We start from the raw sequence: 18189 nt of genomic DNA on the forward strand, positions 1-18189 counted from the left end.
GGCTCTGGCTCCACAGCCCCTGCAGGGTGTTGGAAATCAGCCTCTCTCTGGGCTGGGTGAAGAAGGACAGAGTCTCAGCCCTGGGAACCTTAGAACCACGCACCCTGTACATGCGACTTGAGGGGAAAGAAGGAGACTTGAAAACACACTCATATATGTGTGTGTATATATATATACACACACATACACACACACACACACACACACACACACACACACACATATATATATATATATATATATATATATTTTTTTTTTTTTTTTTGAGACAAGGTCTCGCTCTGCCGCCCAGGCTGCACTGTCAGCTTCGCAGCCTCTGAGGTTTTCGGACTTGGACGGGCTTCCTCGCTCCTCAGCTTGCAGACGGTCTATTGTGACACCTCACCTTGTGATCATGTGAATCAATACTCCTTAATCAACTCCCCTTTATACATACACCTATCCCATTAGTTCTGCCCCTCTAGAGAACCCCGACTAATACATAATGTTTCTGAAATACGCAGCCCTAGAAGGAAATGAGAAATGAAACTTCCTGACACCGGCAGGGAACCTCAGGAAGCAGCAAGCTCAGAGCCGAGTGGCTGCTGGTGACTTGCAATGTCAGGGAGTCACTAAGGGGCACGTTTCTACTTCTGTATGAGACAGAGGAGAACCCCAGGGCCCTCACAGTCAGGGAGGGGTCGGGGTTTTGGGTGAAAGTGGGACGTTGTGGCTCCTCCTCCCCTGTGTTTGTGGATAGCACTGGGATATCTCTGCCCATTGACTGAGGTTCATGGTCAGCCCTGAGCTGCCTCCTCCATGTGTGTGTGAAACAGATTCACTGTAGACTTGTCAGACATGAGGTTCACACTGGACCCTCCCCTGCTGGTTACAGCCCTGAGCAGACTCTCGAGACCCGGGCAGGTGGTGCCTTCCTCCCCTTTTCAAGCCTAACTCCCAGTACAGCCCTGGTAGAAACCCTCTCTGACAGATGAGATGCTGGGAGGTGTGTGTCCAAGAATGAGAAGAAAGAGGAATCATCCTAATGATAACAAGTGCTATGATTGGCTGCCTGCCATGGCTCATGCCTATTTTCCCAGCACTCTGGGAGGCCGAGGTAGACAGATCGCTGGAGCCCAGGAGTTCGAGACCAGCTGGGCAACATGGTGAAACTCCATGCATACTAAAAAGACAAAAAATAACTGGGTGTGGTGGTGCATACCTGTAGTTCCAGGTACTCCCACGATGGGAAGGCCTGCTCAGGCTCCCAGGGGGACAAATCTCTTACAGGGAACTCTCTTTCAGGGCTGAGTCGGGGCCCCAGGACCTGCATGCAGGCAGGTGACTCTGTCCCCAGCTGGGATTACAGGCATCCGCCACCACACCCAACTAATTTTTGTATTTTTAGTAGAGACGGGGTTTCACCATGTTGGTCAGGCTGGTCTTGAACTCCTGACCTCAGGAGATCCTCCCGTCTTGGCCTCCCAAACTGTTGGGATTACAAGCATGAACCACCATGCCCAGCCCTTTTGCTCATGTCCTAATTGGATTTTTTCTTTTTCTTTTAACTTTTGTTTCAAATTCAGGATACATGTGCAGGTTTGTTATACAGGTAAACTGTGTTGTGACAGTTTGTTGTGTAGATTATTATTATTATTATTTTTTTTTTTTTTTTTTTTTAGAGACAGTCTCACTCTGTCGCCTACTCTATCCCTCAGGCTGGAGTGCAGTGGTGCGATCTCGGCTCACTGCAAGTTCTGCCTCCCGGGTTCATGCCACTCTCCCACCTCAGCCTCCCGAGTAGCTGGGACTACAGGCGTTCACCACCACGCCTGGCTAATTGTTTTGTGTTTTTAGTAGAGACGGGGTTTCATCGTGTTAGCCAGGATGGTCTCCATCTCCTGACCTTGTGATCCACCCGCCTTGGTCTCCCAAAGTGCTGGGATTACAGGTATGAGCCACCGTGCCAGGCCTATTATTTTCAATATTTCTCCACTTTATTAAGGTTGACCACCATGATATTTATGTATCTAAACATTTTCTGTAAGTTTTCAGTGATGTTTAGATTCTGAATTATTTTTCCAGAATTAATTTAGGCACATTGGTTTGTATTTTATAGAGAACACTTATCTTTAGGACACAGATAGGAAAAATATAATTTGCAAATATTACAAAAATGATTCCAAATCTCAGCTGACCTCTTTCCCAATTGCATCCCGTCATTTTGTCTTTAGTGACAGTAGAGACCAAAACCAACCACCTACACATCTCTGTGTGAGATTCTGGTGGCTTAGAAATCCCTGAAAGAGCAGTAAACTGTGATTATTGAAAAGCTCAGAACACTGGCAAGGCTTAAGTGCAAAGTGTCTAACAGAAGGCCACAAGAATTGCTTTCCTTTTTTTTTTTTTTTTGAGACAGAGTCTCACTCTGTCACCCGGGCTGGAGTACAGTGGCCGGATCTCAGCTCACTGCAAGCTCCGCCTCCCGGGTTCACGCCATTCTCCTGGCTCAGCCTCCCGAGTAGCTGGGACTACAGGCGCCCGCCACCTCGCCCGGCTAGTTTTTTGTATTTTTTTAGTAGAGACGGGGTTTCACTGTGTTAGCCAGAATGGTCTCGATCTCCTGGCCTCGTGATCCGCCCGTCTCGGCCTCCCAAAGTGCTGGGATTACAGGCTTGAGCCACCGCACCCGGCCAAGAATTGCTTTCCTAAAGGGAGCTAGGAGCTATAACTGTCATTTCGGAATGCACTGAAATAGTGTTGCCTAGTGTGAGTGCTGCACAGAAACTTCCAGTCATTTCTTCTGGATCTATTATTCTGGATAAGTTTCCACTATCATAGCAGGGGCCTGCCCTCCAGCTGCACAGGCAGCCACTAAGCCATACTGACCTCCTCCCTTCTGTAATCTGTTGGCAGCTGCCGTAACCAACCTGCAGCCAGTGGCTCCAAACGGGTGTCCCAGGGGCAGAGATCCACCCTAGTTATTAAACTTCTCCAAAGGAGGCAATCCCAACCTTGGTTTTTCTACCGGTGTAGTTTTGTGAAAACCAATCAGAATCCAGGGCTCTAACGTTTGCCAAAATCTGACCCGAGACAGCTTCGTGAAATTCAAAAGCATCAATATCATTCATGGTTATTCCTGCCTGCTCTAGAACTTTTGGAGTCGCATACGTTGGTCCGAGTCATAGTTGGTCTTTTGGATCATGGGACACATACATAAAATCCCTCAAATATGCCTGCGGCTTATAACCCATGGCCAGAGCTTTTTCCTCTGCCATAATCAACATTGCAGATGCGCCAGCAGTCAAGAAAGAAGAATTTCAGCTGTCACTGTGCCGTAGGGCTTGATAATGCAGGTTTCAGTTTGGCCGTCTGCTCCAATGAGGAAGGATGGATGCCATTATCTTTGGTAACTGTATTTTTTCCTGGTACTTCGAATGGTACGTCATCAGAAAGGAATCCTTCATCCTGTGCCTTCTTGGCCAGACTGGGAGAGCACAGTGCGTCTTCACACTGTTCCAGCCAAGAAACAGCAAAGGAGGTGGCCTGTTGGTCTGCAGAGTGACCCATGGGCTCACCAGTGGAGAACTTGGCAACCACAGGGAGCTCAGGTGCTAGGAAATTCAATCGGAATTTAGAGATTAAAGACAGTCGCCGGCCCACAGTTTTGGTTTTATTGAGAGCAAGCACCAGTTTTCTCACTTTCCTTGAATGGTGAATAGGGACATCGGACATCAGCTGGACGCCACCTGCCACAATCACATCACACTGGCCAGAAGCAATCAAGTCAACACCTGTGGTCATGACTTGGTCGGCAGAGATACAAGCCATGGTGACAATGTGAGCAGGAGTCTTGTCAGAGAAGTCAGTTCCAAGGGCAGCCTCTCTAGCCACATTGCTTGTTTTCACTTCCTGAATAACTGTGCCAAAGATGATATAATCAACTTCCTCGGGGACACTGGTCTGATGCAACAAACCCGTAAATGCTGCTCTAGCCAAATCATGTGGCGTCAGATCTTTATAGAAAGCGCCTGACAGCAAAAATGGAGTGCGAACACCATCCACCACCACAATATTCCTTATGTTGGGTTTGGCTAATGTCTTCTTCATTTTGGTCTGGACGGCTTTCAGATAAAGCTAAAAATCCAATGATCCATCCATATAGGAACCAATCCAGAAACCAGGGTCATCTACGTATAAGTGATCAACTGTGCTGGTCAGATTCTCTCTCTGGGGCAGCTCGCAGCTGGAGGAACAGCTCAGAGGTCTTATAACGGGAAGACAAAAATCAAAAAATCTGAGGGCCTGTTTTGATGTAGTGGGAAGATTTTTTACTTTTTATTTTTTTGAGACAGAGTTTCTCTCTGTTGCCCGGGCTGGTGTGCAGTGGTGCAATCTCGGCTCACTGCAAGCTTCACCTCCTGGGTTCACACCATTCTCCCGCCTCAGCCTCCTGAGTAGCTGGGACTATAGGTGCCCGCCACCATGCCTGGCTAATTTTTTTTTTTTTTTTTTTTTGTATTTTTATTAGAGACGAGGTTTCACCGTGTTAACCAGGATGGTCTCAATCTCCTGAGCTCATGATCTGCCCATCTTGGCCTCCCAAAGTGCTGGGATTACAGGCGTGAGCCACCATGCCCAGCCATGTAGTGGGAAGAGTTTTAAAAATGTAAGTCAAGATGGTAGTCATTCTGGAAACTTAACTGATGTTCGCACAGACTCCTACTCTGAGCAAGGTTCAGACCCAAGTGCCAAGGCTCTGACTGTTGTGCAGATTATTTTGTCACCCAGATATTAAGCCTAGTACCCATTAGTTATTTTTCTTGATCCTTTCCCTTCTTCCAACCCCCACCTTTCAATATGTCCCGCTGTCTGTTGTTCCTCTCTGTGTCCACATGTTCTCATCATTTAGCTCTCACTAATAGGTGAGAACATGAGGTATTTAGTTTTCTGTTCCTGAGTTAGTTTTCTGAGGATAATGACCTGCAGCTCCATCCACATTCCTGCAAAGGACATGATCTCATTCTTTTTTTATGGCTGCATAGTATTCCATGGTGTGTGTATATGTATGTCTGTGTGTATGCATGTATGTGTATATATATATACCTCATTTTCTTGATCCTGACTGTGTATTTTCAAATAACCTGTCTTCACTAATTATTCTTCTGCTTGATCAATTCTGCTATTAAAGGCCTCTGACGCATTCTTCAGTATGCCAATTGCATTTTTTTCAGTTCTGGAATTTTTCTGCTTGATTTTTAAAAATTATTTTAATCTCTATGTTAAATTTATAAGATAGAATTCTGAATTCCTTTTCTGTTTTATCTCGAGTGTCTTTGACATTCCTCAACAAAACTGTTTTGAATTATTTGTCTGAAAGTTCAGATATTTCTGCTTCTCTAGGATTGGTCTGTGGTGCCTTATTTACCTCATTTAGTGAGGTCGTGTTTTTCTTGATGGTGTTGATGTTAGTAAATGTTCTTCATTGTCTGGGCTTTGAAGAGTTATATGTTTATTGTGGTTTTCATTATTTGTGCTTATTTGTAGTAATCCTTCTTGAAAAGGCTTTTCAGATATTTGAAAGAACTTGATTGTTCAGCCTAAAAGCTCCTCCAGTTGATAAACAACTTTAGCAACGTTGCAGGATACAAAATCTATGTACAAATTCACTAGCATTTCAATACACCAACAGCAGCCAAACTGAGGGCCAAATAAGAAAGGCAATCCTATTCACAAGTGTCACACACACACAAATAAAATACTAGGAATACAGCTAACTGGGGAGATGAAAGATCTCTACAATGAAAATTATAAAACGCTCCTTAAAGAAATCAGAGGAGACACAAACAAATGGAAAAACATCTCATACTCATGGATCAGAAGAGTCAATATCATTAAGATGGCTATCCTGCCCAAAGTAATGTGCAGATTTAATGCTATTCCCCTCAAACTACCAACAACATTCTTCACAGAAGTAGAGAAAACTATTATAAAATTCATATGGAACCAAAAATAAGCCCGAATAGCCAAGGCAATCCTAAGCAAAAAGAAAAAAGCTGGGGGCATCACATTACCCGACTTCAAACTATACTACCAGGCTACAGTAACCAAAACGGCATGGCACTGGTACACGAGCAGGCATATAGACCAACAGAACAGAATGGGGTGCCCAGAAATAAGGCCACACATCTACGACCATCTGATCTGTGACAAAGCTGACAAAAACAAGCAATGGGGAAAAGACTCCCTATTCAATAAATGATGCTGGGATAACTGGTTAGCCATATGCAGAAGATTGCAACTGGACTCCTTCCTTATACCATACACAAAAATTAATTCAAGACAGATTAAAGACTTAAATGTAAAGCCCAAAACCATAAATCCCTAAAAGACAATCCAGGCAATACTATCCTGGACATAGGAATGGGCAAATATTCCATGACAAAGACAACAAAAACAATCACGACAAATGCACAAATTCACCAGTGGGATCTAATTAAACTTAAGAGCTCCTGCACAGCAAAAGAAACTATCAACAGAGTGAACAGACAACCTACAGAATGGGAAAACGTATTTATAAACTACGCATCTGACAAAGGTCTAATATCCAGCATCTATAAGGAACTTAAGCAAATTTACAAGAGAAAAACAAACAGCCCCCTTAAAATGTGGGCAAAGTACACAAACACACACTTTTCAAAAGAAGACATACATGTGCCAACAAGCATACAGAAAAAACCTCAATATCATTGATCATTAGAGAAATGCAAATCAAAACCACAATGAGATACCATCTTTCACCAGTCAGAATAGCTATTATTAAAAAGTCAAAAAATAACAGATGCTGGTGGGATTGCAGAGAAAAGAGAACACTTATACACCATTGGTGAGAGTGTAAATTAGTTCAACCATTGTGGAAAGCAGTATGGCAATTCCTCAAAGAGCTATCAGCAGAACTACCCTTCAACCCAGCAATCCCAATTCTGGGTATATACTCAGATGAATATAAATCATTTAACCATAAAGACACATGGACGCAAATGGTCATTGCAACACCATTCACAATAGCAAAGACATCGAATCAACCCAAATGCCCATCAGTGACAGACTGGATAAAGAAAACGTGGCACATATGCACTATGGAATACTATGCAGCCATAAAAAAGAATGAGAGCATGTCCTTTGCGGGGGCAAGATGGAGCTGGAGGCCATCATCCTTGGGAAACTAATGCAGGAACAGAAAACCAAATACTGCATGTTCTCACTTATAAGTGGGAGCTAAAGGATGGGAACACATGGACACATAAAGGGGAACAACAGACACTGGGGCACATTTGAGGGTGAAGGGAGAAATGAGGGAGAGGATCAGGAAAACAGGGCACTAGGTTTAATACCTAGTAATCCCACCACTTTGGGAGACCGTGGAGGGTGGATCACGAGGTCAGGAGTTCGAGACCAGCCAGGCCAAGATGGTAAAACCCCATCTCTACTAAAAATACAAAAATTAGCCAGGTGTGGTGGTGGGCACCTGTAGTCCCAGTTACTTGGGAGGCTGAGGCAGGAGAATGGCGTGAACCTGGGAGGTGGAGCTTGCAGTAAGTGGAGATTGCACCACTGCACTCCAGCCTGGTGACAGAGCGAGACTCCGTCTCAAAAAAAAAATGAAAAAAAAAACCACACACAAAAAAACAAAACAAACCCCCTTGACACAAGTTTATCTATCTAACAAACCTGCACATGTATCCCTGTGCTTAAAAGTGAAAAAAATAAAGGCAATGTGTGTCAGATTTGTGGTGCTGTCTGCTGTTTCGCCCCCATATGGAAATGGGTGCCTGACCCCTGCTTTTTTCCTTGCTTATCGTGGCTAGGATTTGTGAATGTAATTACCATTCTCAAGAATGAGCTTTTTTGGCTTCATTGAGTTTTCACGTAGTTGTTTTGTCCTCATTAGTAACTCCTCTTGTTATTTTTGTCCACTTCCTCACACCTTCATTTGGAATAATTTGTCGTTCTTTTTCTAAATTCTATCATTGCCAAGGTCATTAATTACGTAGGTTTTATTCTTTTCTAATTCATTCACTCATTTGTAGTTTTCCGATTTCATCATTTAATGTGTAATATTTACATTATCATTCAATTTATACCATTCTCTAATTTCTGTTTTAGTTTTCTCAGCTCATTGATTTATTGAGAAGTCTGTGGCTTTATTTCAAAAATGCAAGGATATTAGTCATCTTTAACTGCAGAATCGAGTGAGTCCCAAAGTTCCCAGGATATCCTAGTGGTCTGTGTTAGGGGTCCAGGCTGGCTGGGGTTCATTGCTGTCCACTGGGGGCAGCTCCCGTGCCTTCTGGAGTCCCTGAGTCTCCTTCTGTTGAGTGTAGGATCTGGGTCCCCCATGGGCTAGTGGATGGCCAGAGTCTCAAAAGACTCTGGGCTCAACTGGAGGTTCCCCTTCCTGGGATGGAGGAGGCTCAGTTGCCTCCCGTCTGAGGGTCAAGCTCTGCAGCTGGGCGTAGGTCACGTCCTGGGGGTCTTCAGATGCAGCAGCCTGCAGTGGGGGAGAGTGAGAGGGAAGGAATGTGATGGGGGTAGGGGAGGGCTGGGGGCCTGGAGAGGAAAGGACTCACCTCAGTGTCCATCTGCCTGTCCTCTTCCGCCTGTGTGTCCTTTGTGTCCAGGAATTCCTCGGACAGTGGGGAGGGAGTGGAGGCCATTTCTCTCCTAGGTCCGGAGTGTTTCACCTGGGCGTATGTCACTGCCTGGGGGTCTTCATCGTGTGGGCTCTGCTGGAGAGAGACACTGGTGGGGGGTGTCCTTGAGTCCCCCTGACCCCCTGGAGTCAATTTTCCTCACTATTCCCAGGATGATTCGATTACATCCCTTTCCTGATGGAATCTCAGGGACGCCCGAAGGCCGTGGAGGGTCTGGCCGCTCCCTCCCTGTGGTTCTGGCCTCTCCTCCTCACTCTGACCTTGCCCATTTGGCTGCAGCCTAAAGCCCGCCTTCCTGCAAGAGCTCGCTGCTGCCTCGGGGCCTTTGCACGGCTGTTTCTTCTGCCTGCAGGGGCTCGTCCATTAGAGGATCCTGTGGCCCCCTCCGTCTGGGCTTCTCAGATGACAGCTGAGCAGACAGCCCTCCCCTTACATTCAGACTGGCCCCACTGCCCCACACTCTGCCCTTTCCCTGGTTTATGTTTCTTACAGCACGTTGCACTCCTCGACACATGCATTTATTTGCATTTTGTCTCCCACCACGAGGTGAGCTCAGGAGGTGGGGGCGGCTCTGCTCCCTGCTGTGTCTGCAGCTCCCACAGGGAGCCCAATCCACAGTGAGCTCCTGGGAACACTCACTGGATGAATGAATGAAGGGAGCCCAGGGGACCGGGGTGGTTCATCTATTCCTCATCCTCCTGAGGCCTGGGGAGCGCTCTAACCACCAGACGGCCAAACAGAGGAGGAGGAGTGGGAAGGGGAGCCGGGAGGAGGCCCGCGAGGTCCCAGGACAGCAGGAGAGAGTGAGGTCACAGCAGGCGGGAGGCAGCGTGCTGGACAAGGAGGGGTCCACCGTGATGATGCTGAGAACCGGGGGAAGAGGACAGAGAAGTCCTGCAGGATTAGATCTGGCACCAGGAGGCCTTTGGTGCCCAGGACAGGGGCGGGGTCTCACCCGACTGTCCAGCTCCACCCTGTCCTCAGGCTGTGTGTCCTTCACGGCAGCATCTGCGGGGCCAGAGCAAGGGGTTCATCTCCTGGGAAGGTTCCCTGAGACCTCTGAGTCCTGCTGGCCCCTGCCCAGCTCCCACTAGAGTGGCCGAGATCCAGGGAGTGACTGTGATGTCCCCGAGGTCCCATAGTGTGGGTTCAGACCACCTTCCCCTTGGCCCCAGACCCTTCCCAGCCTGTGCTCATGCTCCCATTGCTACAGAAACTTTGGAGCCCCCTTGCCCACCCCAGGTGCCCCCCTCTTCTCGTCACTCACTGAGAATTTCCTCCTGGACGTCAGCAACTGGGCTGGCCCTGGGGGAGGACACGGGAGTGTGAGGGGCAGTGAGGGGCCTGTGCGGGCGGATGGGAGTCTGGGGTCGTCAGGCAGAATTACCTCCTCTGCAGGACCTGGTCCTTGGGCTCTGGCCCCGCAGCCCCTGCAGGACGGTAGAAATGGGCTGGGCAGAAATGGACAGAGTGTCGGGCTTGGGAGAATTCGAACCAGCTGCCCTGTACACACAACTTGAGCAGAAAGAAAGAAACCTGGAGGCCCACTGGCCCTGAGGTTTTAAATACATCATAAATTTAAAGTAAAATCAGGAGAATCAAGCACTGCCACGCATGCTCACATTTATTCTCTTCTTTCTCGATGTTTCACCTGGGAATTTCTGGAGCAGTTTTTCTTTTTTTTTTTTTTTTTTTTTTTTTTTTGAGATGGAGTCTCGCTGTGTCTCCCAGGCTGGAGTGCAGTGGCGTGATCTCGGCTCACTGCAAGCTCCGCCTCCCGGGTTCACGCCATTCTCCCGCCTCAGCCTCCCAAGTAGCTGAGACTACAGGCGCCCGCCACCACGCCCGGCTAGTTTTTTGTATTTTTAGTAGAGACGGGGTTTCACCATGTTAGCCAGGATAGTCTCGATCTCGTGATCCACCCGCCTCGGCCTCCCAAAGTGCTGGGATTACAGGCTTGAGCCACCGCGCCCGGCCCTTTTTTTTTTTTTTTTGAGACAGGGTCTTGCTCTGTCACCCAGCCTAGAGTGCAGTGGCACCACCATAGCTCAACCTTCTGGGCTCAAGCGATCCTCCTGCCTCAGACTCCCGAGCAGCTGGGGCTACAAGTGCGTGCCACCACGCCCGGCTAATTTTTGTACTTTTAGTAGAGACGGGGTTTCACCATGTTAGCCAGGATGGTCTCGATCTCCTGACCTCGTGATCCACCCGCCTCGGCCTCCCAAAGTGCTGGGATTACAGGCTTGAGCCACCGCGCCCGGCCTCTGGAGCAGTTTTTCTAAGCTGAGTTTCCTGTGTGTTTGGGTTCCCTTTGGCTGGTGCCCTGAGCCCACCCTCGGTCAGCCCACGGGTCTCCTCATTCCCTACTCACCCCATGTCCTGTGTTTGCTCTGATGCCGATGTCAGAGGAGGAGGAAGAGGAGGAGGAAGAGCAGCAGGATGAAGGCCACTGAGACCCCGGTCACAACCCCCAGGTGCCTTCCCAGACCTTGTGCGTGATGACATCAGGAATGGGTATGACGTCATTGATGTGAGCACCTACTGTGTGCAGGCGCGAGCTAGGTCTTTCCTTCATGAACTCCAACCCTCACAGCAGTCGTGCAACATGGGATTGCCAACCCCCCAATTCACAGAGGAGCAAACCGAGGCTCAGAGAGGGGAATCGCCTGCCCCAGGCCCCCCAGCCTGGAAGAAGCAGGTCTGGGAAGGGAACCCGGGACCTTGTGTTTTCCCCAGCTGTTCTCCTGCTGCCCTACCAGGTGGACACCCGCTTCCTGCTCTGGGTCTCTTCGTCTGATAGGAGAGGCCTGTGCTAGTGTCTCCATCTGGGGCTGGTGTCCTCCTTACGACCCTCCCTTCCCCAGCACAGCAGGACCTGGGGGAAGGAGTGGGCTGTGCAGGACGGACCCTGCATTGCTGTCACCCCCAGCTCAGCCAGGTCCGCTTCCCACTCTGCTGAGTTCCCACACTCCCATGCAGCACCTGTCTGGATAGAGGCTCTGTGTGTATCTGGGAAGGGCCGAGGGTAGCAGGAGGGCTGTGTCCCTGCTGAACTGTGTACAGGGCCAGATCCCGAGATTTCACTTACACCTCACAGCGGTTCTATGAGCTGGATGGGACTGAGTCCGTTTACAACTGCTGAACCTGACTTGGAGTAGAAAATTGACCTGCCTGGGGCCCCACAGGGGGATGCAGCCGAGCTGGGAAGTGAACCCGGGAGTCTGACCTGCAGCCCTTGTTCCCAGCACCAGAGCCGAGCCCCGGAGATGCAGGGAAAGAGCCTGAATGCCCCAAACCATGGCCCTGCTCCCCTCCTCCACTCCAGGTCTCCTTCACTGCTGCAGGTGGGACAGGACAGGCCCCTGAAGAATCCCACCTGTGCAGGCCTCTCTCCTTTACACTTGGAGAAACTGAGGCCCAGGCAGGGGAAGGGCTTGTGCACGTCACCATCTCCAGAGGAGCCTGAACCTAGGACAGAACCCAGCCCTGGCTCCTCCAGACCCCGCCCACCTCCCACTCAGAGCCCCTCACTCACCACTCTGGGGGTCTGACCCCGTGGCGGTGAGGGGCTGGTCGTCAGGGCCTGCTGGGTCAGGATGAGGAGGTGAGGGCTGGGGTGGCCCTGCCCCCCACGTCAGCCCGGCTGCTTCTCCCCCAGGCTGGGCCCCAACACCTCCCTCTGCCTCGCGCCCCCCGCCCCTCACCGGCCCAGCCTCGGAGCCCCTGGGAGCCTGTGGCCCCTCCTGTGGCTCTGCCCGGCTCCCTGGAGGGAAGCTCGTGCTTGAGTCTTTGAGGGGAATGGGATCCTCCAGGAGACTCAGGGCTGCCCTGGGGGAGGCCGTGCTCCCTCTGAGCCCAGATCTCAACGACTCACCAGGTGTGGGGGTGGAGCCTGTGGGTGGGGGGCTGGGGTCCCCAGAGGGTCCTGGGAATAAGCACAGGCAGGGAGTGAGGAGCTTTGGTGCTGGAGTCCCCTCCTCCACTGAGACCCCTCCCTCCACCTGCTCTGTGGCTTCTCCGGAACTTCCTTCTGCTTACCTTTCACCTTTTGTGTCCCAGGAGATGGGGCCAAGGGTGGGCGTGCCTGGGGTGCCCCCACTGTCCTCCTCCCCTCTGAGGGGTGAGTCCCCCTCTGGCTGAGCCTCCCATCACGACCCCCCCAACCCCGACTCCATCCTAGCCCAGAGCTCTCCTAGGGGCAGGGTCCGAGCTGAGCCTTTGAGCTCGGACAGAACAGGGTCAGGGTCCTCACCTGAGACCACGAGCTCCAGGGGGTAACTAGGGCTTGACAGCAGGTAGGGGTAGGACCTGATTGCGCTGTAGCATCGGTAGGTTCCACCCTGGGCTGAGGTCACAGGACTCATGGAGAATTCAGCCTGGTATGTATAAGACTGGTACTTTGACTTTAGACGCAGCGGGGGATGGGCCGCACCCTCCTTGGTCAAAAATAAAGTGTCTATGTTGTGCCATGATTGACACAGCAGGGTCACGTTCTCTCCTGAGGCCACCGTGGGGCCCGGCCGCACTGAGACGGAGGGTGTGTCACGGATCAGTCCTGGAGAGAAGAAGGATGGGTGAGGGGCTGCCTCACCTTATTCTGAGCTGAGACCTCCCCAGGCCTCTCTGGGAGCCTCTGTCTCTGTTTTCTCTGAGTCTCCCCCTCCCCACCCATCCCATCTCTGTCTGTCTCTCCCTCCCTTGGGACGCCCCCACCCCTCATCCCGGCCATCACTAACTGGATTCCCCGGCAGGGCCGGTGCAGAGCCTGGGTCCCTGACTGAACCCGCTGGGCTCCTCACCTGCGATCAGGATGTCCAGGGGGACACTGGGGGCCGACCACTTAGGGGAGAGGTTGTGTCCACCGTAGCATCTGTACTGGCCCCCGTGGGAGCAGCTCACAGGGCTCAGGGTGAAGTTGGCCTGGGAGAGCCCAGCCTGGGGTTGCTGGCCAGGGCGCTGGAGGAGGACATGTCCCCCCTCCTGGTACAGAGCGAATCTGTCGTAGCCGACATCAGAGCAACACTGCAGGGTCAAGCTGCCTCCACGGGCCACCACAGGGCCCTGCGGGGCCAGGAGGGAGGGCTTCCTAGACACACCTGGAGGGAAAGACGGGTTGGGACTCCGAGGGCTGGTTCCTCCTCTGCCCCTTCCTTCTCCAGTCCTGGCCCTGCAGCTCTCACTGTCTCTCACGCTCTGTGTCTCGGATCCCAGGGGCTCCTTGTCACCTGGGTCTGTCTTGGAGAAATTCCAGATCACTAGTGTCTCCCTGGCTCCTGGCCACTGCCTGTCTGGTCTGTCCTCTCCTCACAGGGGGACAGGAAATTGCAGCAGATACACCCAGTGCCTTCCTGAGTTGACCCCTTTCCAGGTGAGGGTGACTCAGGCTCCTCTTTCCCTATCGAGCCTCCCCATGGGGTCTTCCTCACAGCTTCAGCCCATCCATCAGCACATCCTCCTGGGGTCCTGGCCATGATCAGTCATCAAACTCCCAACAACCTATCTGGCTCCCCAAAATTATATAAAGAAGCCTGGTGGCCTTTTCACCTGGGACCAGAATCTCCAGGGGGTCACTGGGGTTCGACCACGCCTGAGGGTTTTTCCTGTAGTAGTAATAGCATCTGAACCTCCACCTGGAGCTGGGGGTCACGGGACCCACAGGGAACAGGGCCTGGGATGGTCCTTTGGGGACGTTCTGTGAGTACAGGGTCCTGGGGAGCTTCTGTTCTTCCTCAACAAGAACAAACGTGAGAAATCCGTTCCGTATATCACACTGGAGGGTCACGTTCCCTCCTGAGGCCACCACAGGGCTGGGCAGGGCTAAGAGAGTGGGCTCTGCATAGAATCCTAGGAGAGAAGGAGGCACAGTGTAAATGAGCTCCCACCTCCCGCATCATCCCCAGGGCTGGGCTGTGAGAGGGAGACGCCCCTGAGAGCCGACCCCCTTCCTGAGGGCAGAGCCTGGGGCTGGGACCCCTGAGTGTCCTCTCACCTGTCACCACCAGCTCCAGGGGGTCACTGGGCTCTGACCAGCCTGCAGGGGTCTCAAAGTAGCAGCGGTATCGCCCTGCAGTGCTGTACACCGCGGAGCGAATGTGGAACTTGGCCTTGGCTCCAGGCTCCAGTGGGTTCTGTCTCCCCCAGGTCCACGGGAGTCCCTCCTGATCCAGACGGTACTCCTGAGTCTCCAGGGGCCCCTGACACCAGAGGGTCACGGGGCTCCCCCTTATGATCACAGAGCCTGGCTCAGCCCAGAGGGTCGGTTTGGGGGGGGTGCCTAGAATGGAATCAGAGGCTGGATCCCAAGACATCCTCATCCCTCAGATACTAGCTCCCAGCCCCAGGACCCTCCAGATGTCCCCATCAGTCAGCCCAGAACAGCGATCTCCACCCCCAGCTGCCCGGGGTTGGGTCTTTGTCCCCAGTGAGAAGGAGGGACTTGGGAGAGCTGGGGACAGACTCACCCGCCTGCACGTGGGTCCTGGGGCCCAGACTCAACCCTGGAAGAGAGTTCCCTGTGAGAGATTTGCCCCCCGAAGCCTCAGGAGTTCCTCTCCTCCCTCAGAGCCTCTGATAGACCAGATTCTCTGACAGACCAGAGCCTGGCTTTAGACTGAGTTCCCTCCAAGACTGGGGCCTTCCTTTCCCCTCTTCAAACCTCACCGAGGCACGTCAGGACTGGGAGGGTGAGGGTCATGGCGTCAGCTCCCACTGGACTCAGCTGTGCAGGCGGATGAGACCACAGTGCCTGGCGGGACACAAAAACACGCAGAGTGTGGACTGGAGGCTGGGTTCTCCCTGTTACAAGGCTGTCCCGTCCGCAACAGGAAGGGGAACCGCCCTCCCCAAGAGCCTGGCTCTCATTTCCCCAGGGATGGGGCTGGGGTGACCTCCAGGCTCTCCACAGACATTTCAGACAGAAATGGGGTCGCCCTGAGCCCTAGCCACTGTCTAGTGACCTACGCTCAGCTCACCAAGGGCTGGGGCAGAGCAGCAAAACCCGCTTCTCCGGGAATGAACCCCTGAATCATTCCTGCCTCCTCAGTGCCCCTTTGTCCTTGGCCGTCCCTCTGTACCTCCAACCACGTTCAAAGTTTTCAGGACAATTACTCAGGTTTGTCATCTGACTCAGGGGGTGGAGGAGGGAGCTGAATTTTATTCCCACTTCCACTGATTATGTGACCTTAAACAATAAAGTGGCTTTTGCTTGAGCCTTGTTCATTTGGAGCTTGTGGTCATGACCTCAGCTTCTCAGAGTGGACGTGGGGGTCAGTGGTGCCTGGGACATGGGAGAGGGCTCGGCCATGGTGAATTTCCAGACCAGATTAGGACAGGAGTGGTTGGGGCGTGAGAGGATCCTGGCGTTGAGCTCCGTAGTTGAGGAAGATGTTTGATGCCCCCACTCAAGAGCCCACATCTGCTCCAAATACCAAGAAACGCTCCTTATAATATGTTTGAAGTTCCCGGCACGGTGGCCCACCCCTGGAATCTGAGCGCCTAGGGAGGCTGAGGATGGAGGATCCCTTGAGCTCAGAAGTTCAAGACCAACCTGGGGAACATAGTGAGACCCCGTGTCTGCCTATAATAAAAAAGAAATAATCAGGTGTGTTTGTGCACGACTGCAGTCCCAGCTATTTGGGAGACGGAGGTGGGAAGATTGCTTGAGCCTGGGTGGTCCAGGTTGCAGTGAGGTACGATCACAGCACTGCACTCCAGCCTGGGTGAGACAGCAAGACCCTGTCTCAAAACATACATACATTATATATATATCTGAAATATGTAGATTATGAAAGTTTTGTGCAGAAAAAGAAATGAAAAGTTTTTTTTTAACTTGAGAAGGTTGCACATCAAAGAACAGAGTTGAAAGCTGACAGCGTGTGTCTAAGACCATCCTGGGGTCATTAGGGAGGAAACTTCCACTTCTGTGTGGGACGGAAGAGGACCCCCAGGTCCTCACAGTCAGGGAGGGGGTAGGGGCTCCAGATGAAACTGTTTGTGGACAGGAGCTGGGATATCTCTGCCCACTGACTGAAGTCCGGATCAGCATGGGGCCGCCTCTCCTGTTTTTGTGTTTAACAGATTCAGCCGCCGGGCGCTGTGGCTCACGCCTGTAATCCCAGCACTTTGGGAGGCCGAGGTGGGGGGATCATCTGAGGTCGGGAGTTCGAGACCAGCCTGACCAACATGGAGAAACCCTGTCTCTACGAAAAATACAAAAAAACTAGCCGGGCGTGCTGGCGGGCGCCTGTAATCCCAGCTACTTGGGAGGCTGAGACAGGAGAATTGCTTGAACCCAGGAGGCGGAGGTTGCGGTGAGCCGAGATCGTGCCATGTACTCCAGCCTGGTCAATAAGAGCTAGACTCTGTCTAAAAACAAACACACACACACACACACACACACACACACACACACACACACACACACACGAAAAAAGCCCCAAAAACCAGATTCAGTCCACTGTTGTCAGACAGTGCGTCTGTCATATGTGCGTCTGTCCCACATATGAGCGTGAGGCTGGCATTAGTCCTGTCCTCCTGGGTACAAACCAGAGCTGATGCTACTTTGGGGACAGCGAGACAGGACCAGCTGCCACAATCCTCCATCATGAGGTCTGATGCCAGGGACAGCCTTGGGAGAAATCCTTTTTGCAAGATCAGGTGTGTGGGAGGAAAGTCACCGGACAAGAATGAATAACAAATGGTATATTAAACAAAAAAGGCGTCTGTTTATTTATTAGTATTCTTTAAACAACTGGGTATGTATTGAGATGAGTTAGGCAGATGTTGCGAAGGCAAAATTGTACCTTAAATTAATACCATTAAAAATAAGATCATATTGGCTGGGCGCAGTGGCTCATGCCTGTAATCTCAGCACTTTGGGAGGCTGAGGTGGGCAGATCACGAGGTCAGGAGTTCAAGACCAGCCTGGCCAATATGGTGAAATCCCGTCTCTACTAAAAATACAAAAATTAGCCGAGTGTGGTGGTAGGTGCCTGTAATCCCAGCTACTCAGGAGGCTGAGGTGGGCAGATCACAAGGTCAGGAGTTCAAGACCAGCCTGGCCAATATGGTGAAATCCCGTCTCTACTAAAAATACAAAAATTAGCCGAGTGTGGTGGTAGGTGCCTGTAATCCCAGCTACTCAGGAGGCTGAGGCAGGAGAATCGCTTGCACCCAGAAGGTAGAGGTTGCAGTGAGCCGAAATTATGCCACTGCACTCTAGCCTGGGCAACAGAGCAACACTTTGTCTCAATAAAAGTAAATAAAATAAAATAAAATAACCATATCATCTGCAAACAAGGATAATTTGACTTCTTCCTTGTCAATTTGATGCCCTTTATTTCTTTCTCTTGTCTGATTGCTGTAGCTAGAACTTTCAGAATTATGTTGAATAACAGTGGTGAACAGGGGCATTCTTTGTCATGTTCAAGATCTTAGAGGAAATACTTTCAGTTTTTCTTTATTAAGTATGATACTAGTTATGGATCTGTCATACTTG

General features: G+C 51.1%; 1 protein-coding gene and 1 pseudogene across 3 annotated transcripts in view; both read right to left on the reverse strand.

Annotated features, from left to right (window-relative positions):
* The window catches only part of LOC126943321 (leukocyte immunoglobulin-like receptor subfamily B member 5), a 51630-nt gene extending 36112 nt beyond the window's left edge, over positions 1–15518 (reverse strand). Inside the window, exons 1-12 of one of the 3 annotated variants that reach the window (XR_007721734.1) lie at positions 15354–15518; positions 15155–15190; positions 14683–14967; positions 14238–14537; positions 13493–13789; positions 12946–13248; positions 12568–12618; positions 12229–12279; positions 11065–11181; positions 10081–10144; positions 9961–9998; positions 9604–9701 (exon numbers count right to left, since the gene is read on the reverse strand). Coding sequence is in view for 2 of the 3 variants with exons in the window: in XM_050771903.1 (XP_050627860.1) it covers positions 11096–11181; positions 12229–12279; positions 12568–12618; positions 12946–13248; positions 13493–13789; positions 14238–14537; positions 14683–14967; positions 15155–15190; positions 15354–15387 (1443 nt within the window). In the remaining variant the exon portion in view is untranslated. Of the gene's footprint in view, positions 1–9603; positions 9702–9960; positions 9999–10080; positions 10145–10836; positions 11182–12228; positions 12280–12567; positions 12619–12945; positions 13249–13492; positions 13790–14237; positions 14538–14682; positions 14968–15154; positions 15191–15353 lie in introns of those variants that run through there. The other 2 variants (XM_050771903.1, XM_050771902.1) reach the window with 2 other exon arrangements.
* LOC126943329 (trifunctional enzyme subunit beta, mitochondrial-like) lies at positions 2745–4169 on the reverse strand (annotated as a pseudogene).
* Positions 15519–18189: the final 2671 nt, after the last annotated feature.

The sequence above is a fragment of the Macaca thibetana genome, chromosome 19, assembly GCF_024542745.1.
Source record: "Macaca thibetana thibetana isolate TM-01 chromosome 19, ASM2454274v1, whole genome shotgun sequence".
Lineage (NCBI taxonomy): Eukaryota > Metazoa > Chordata > Mammalia > Primates > Cercopithecidae > Macaca > Macaca thibetana.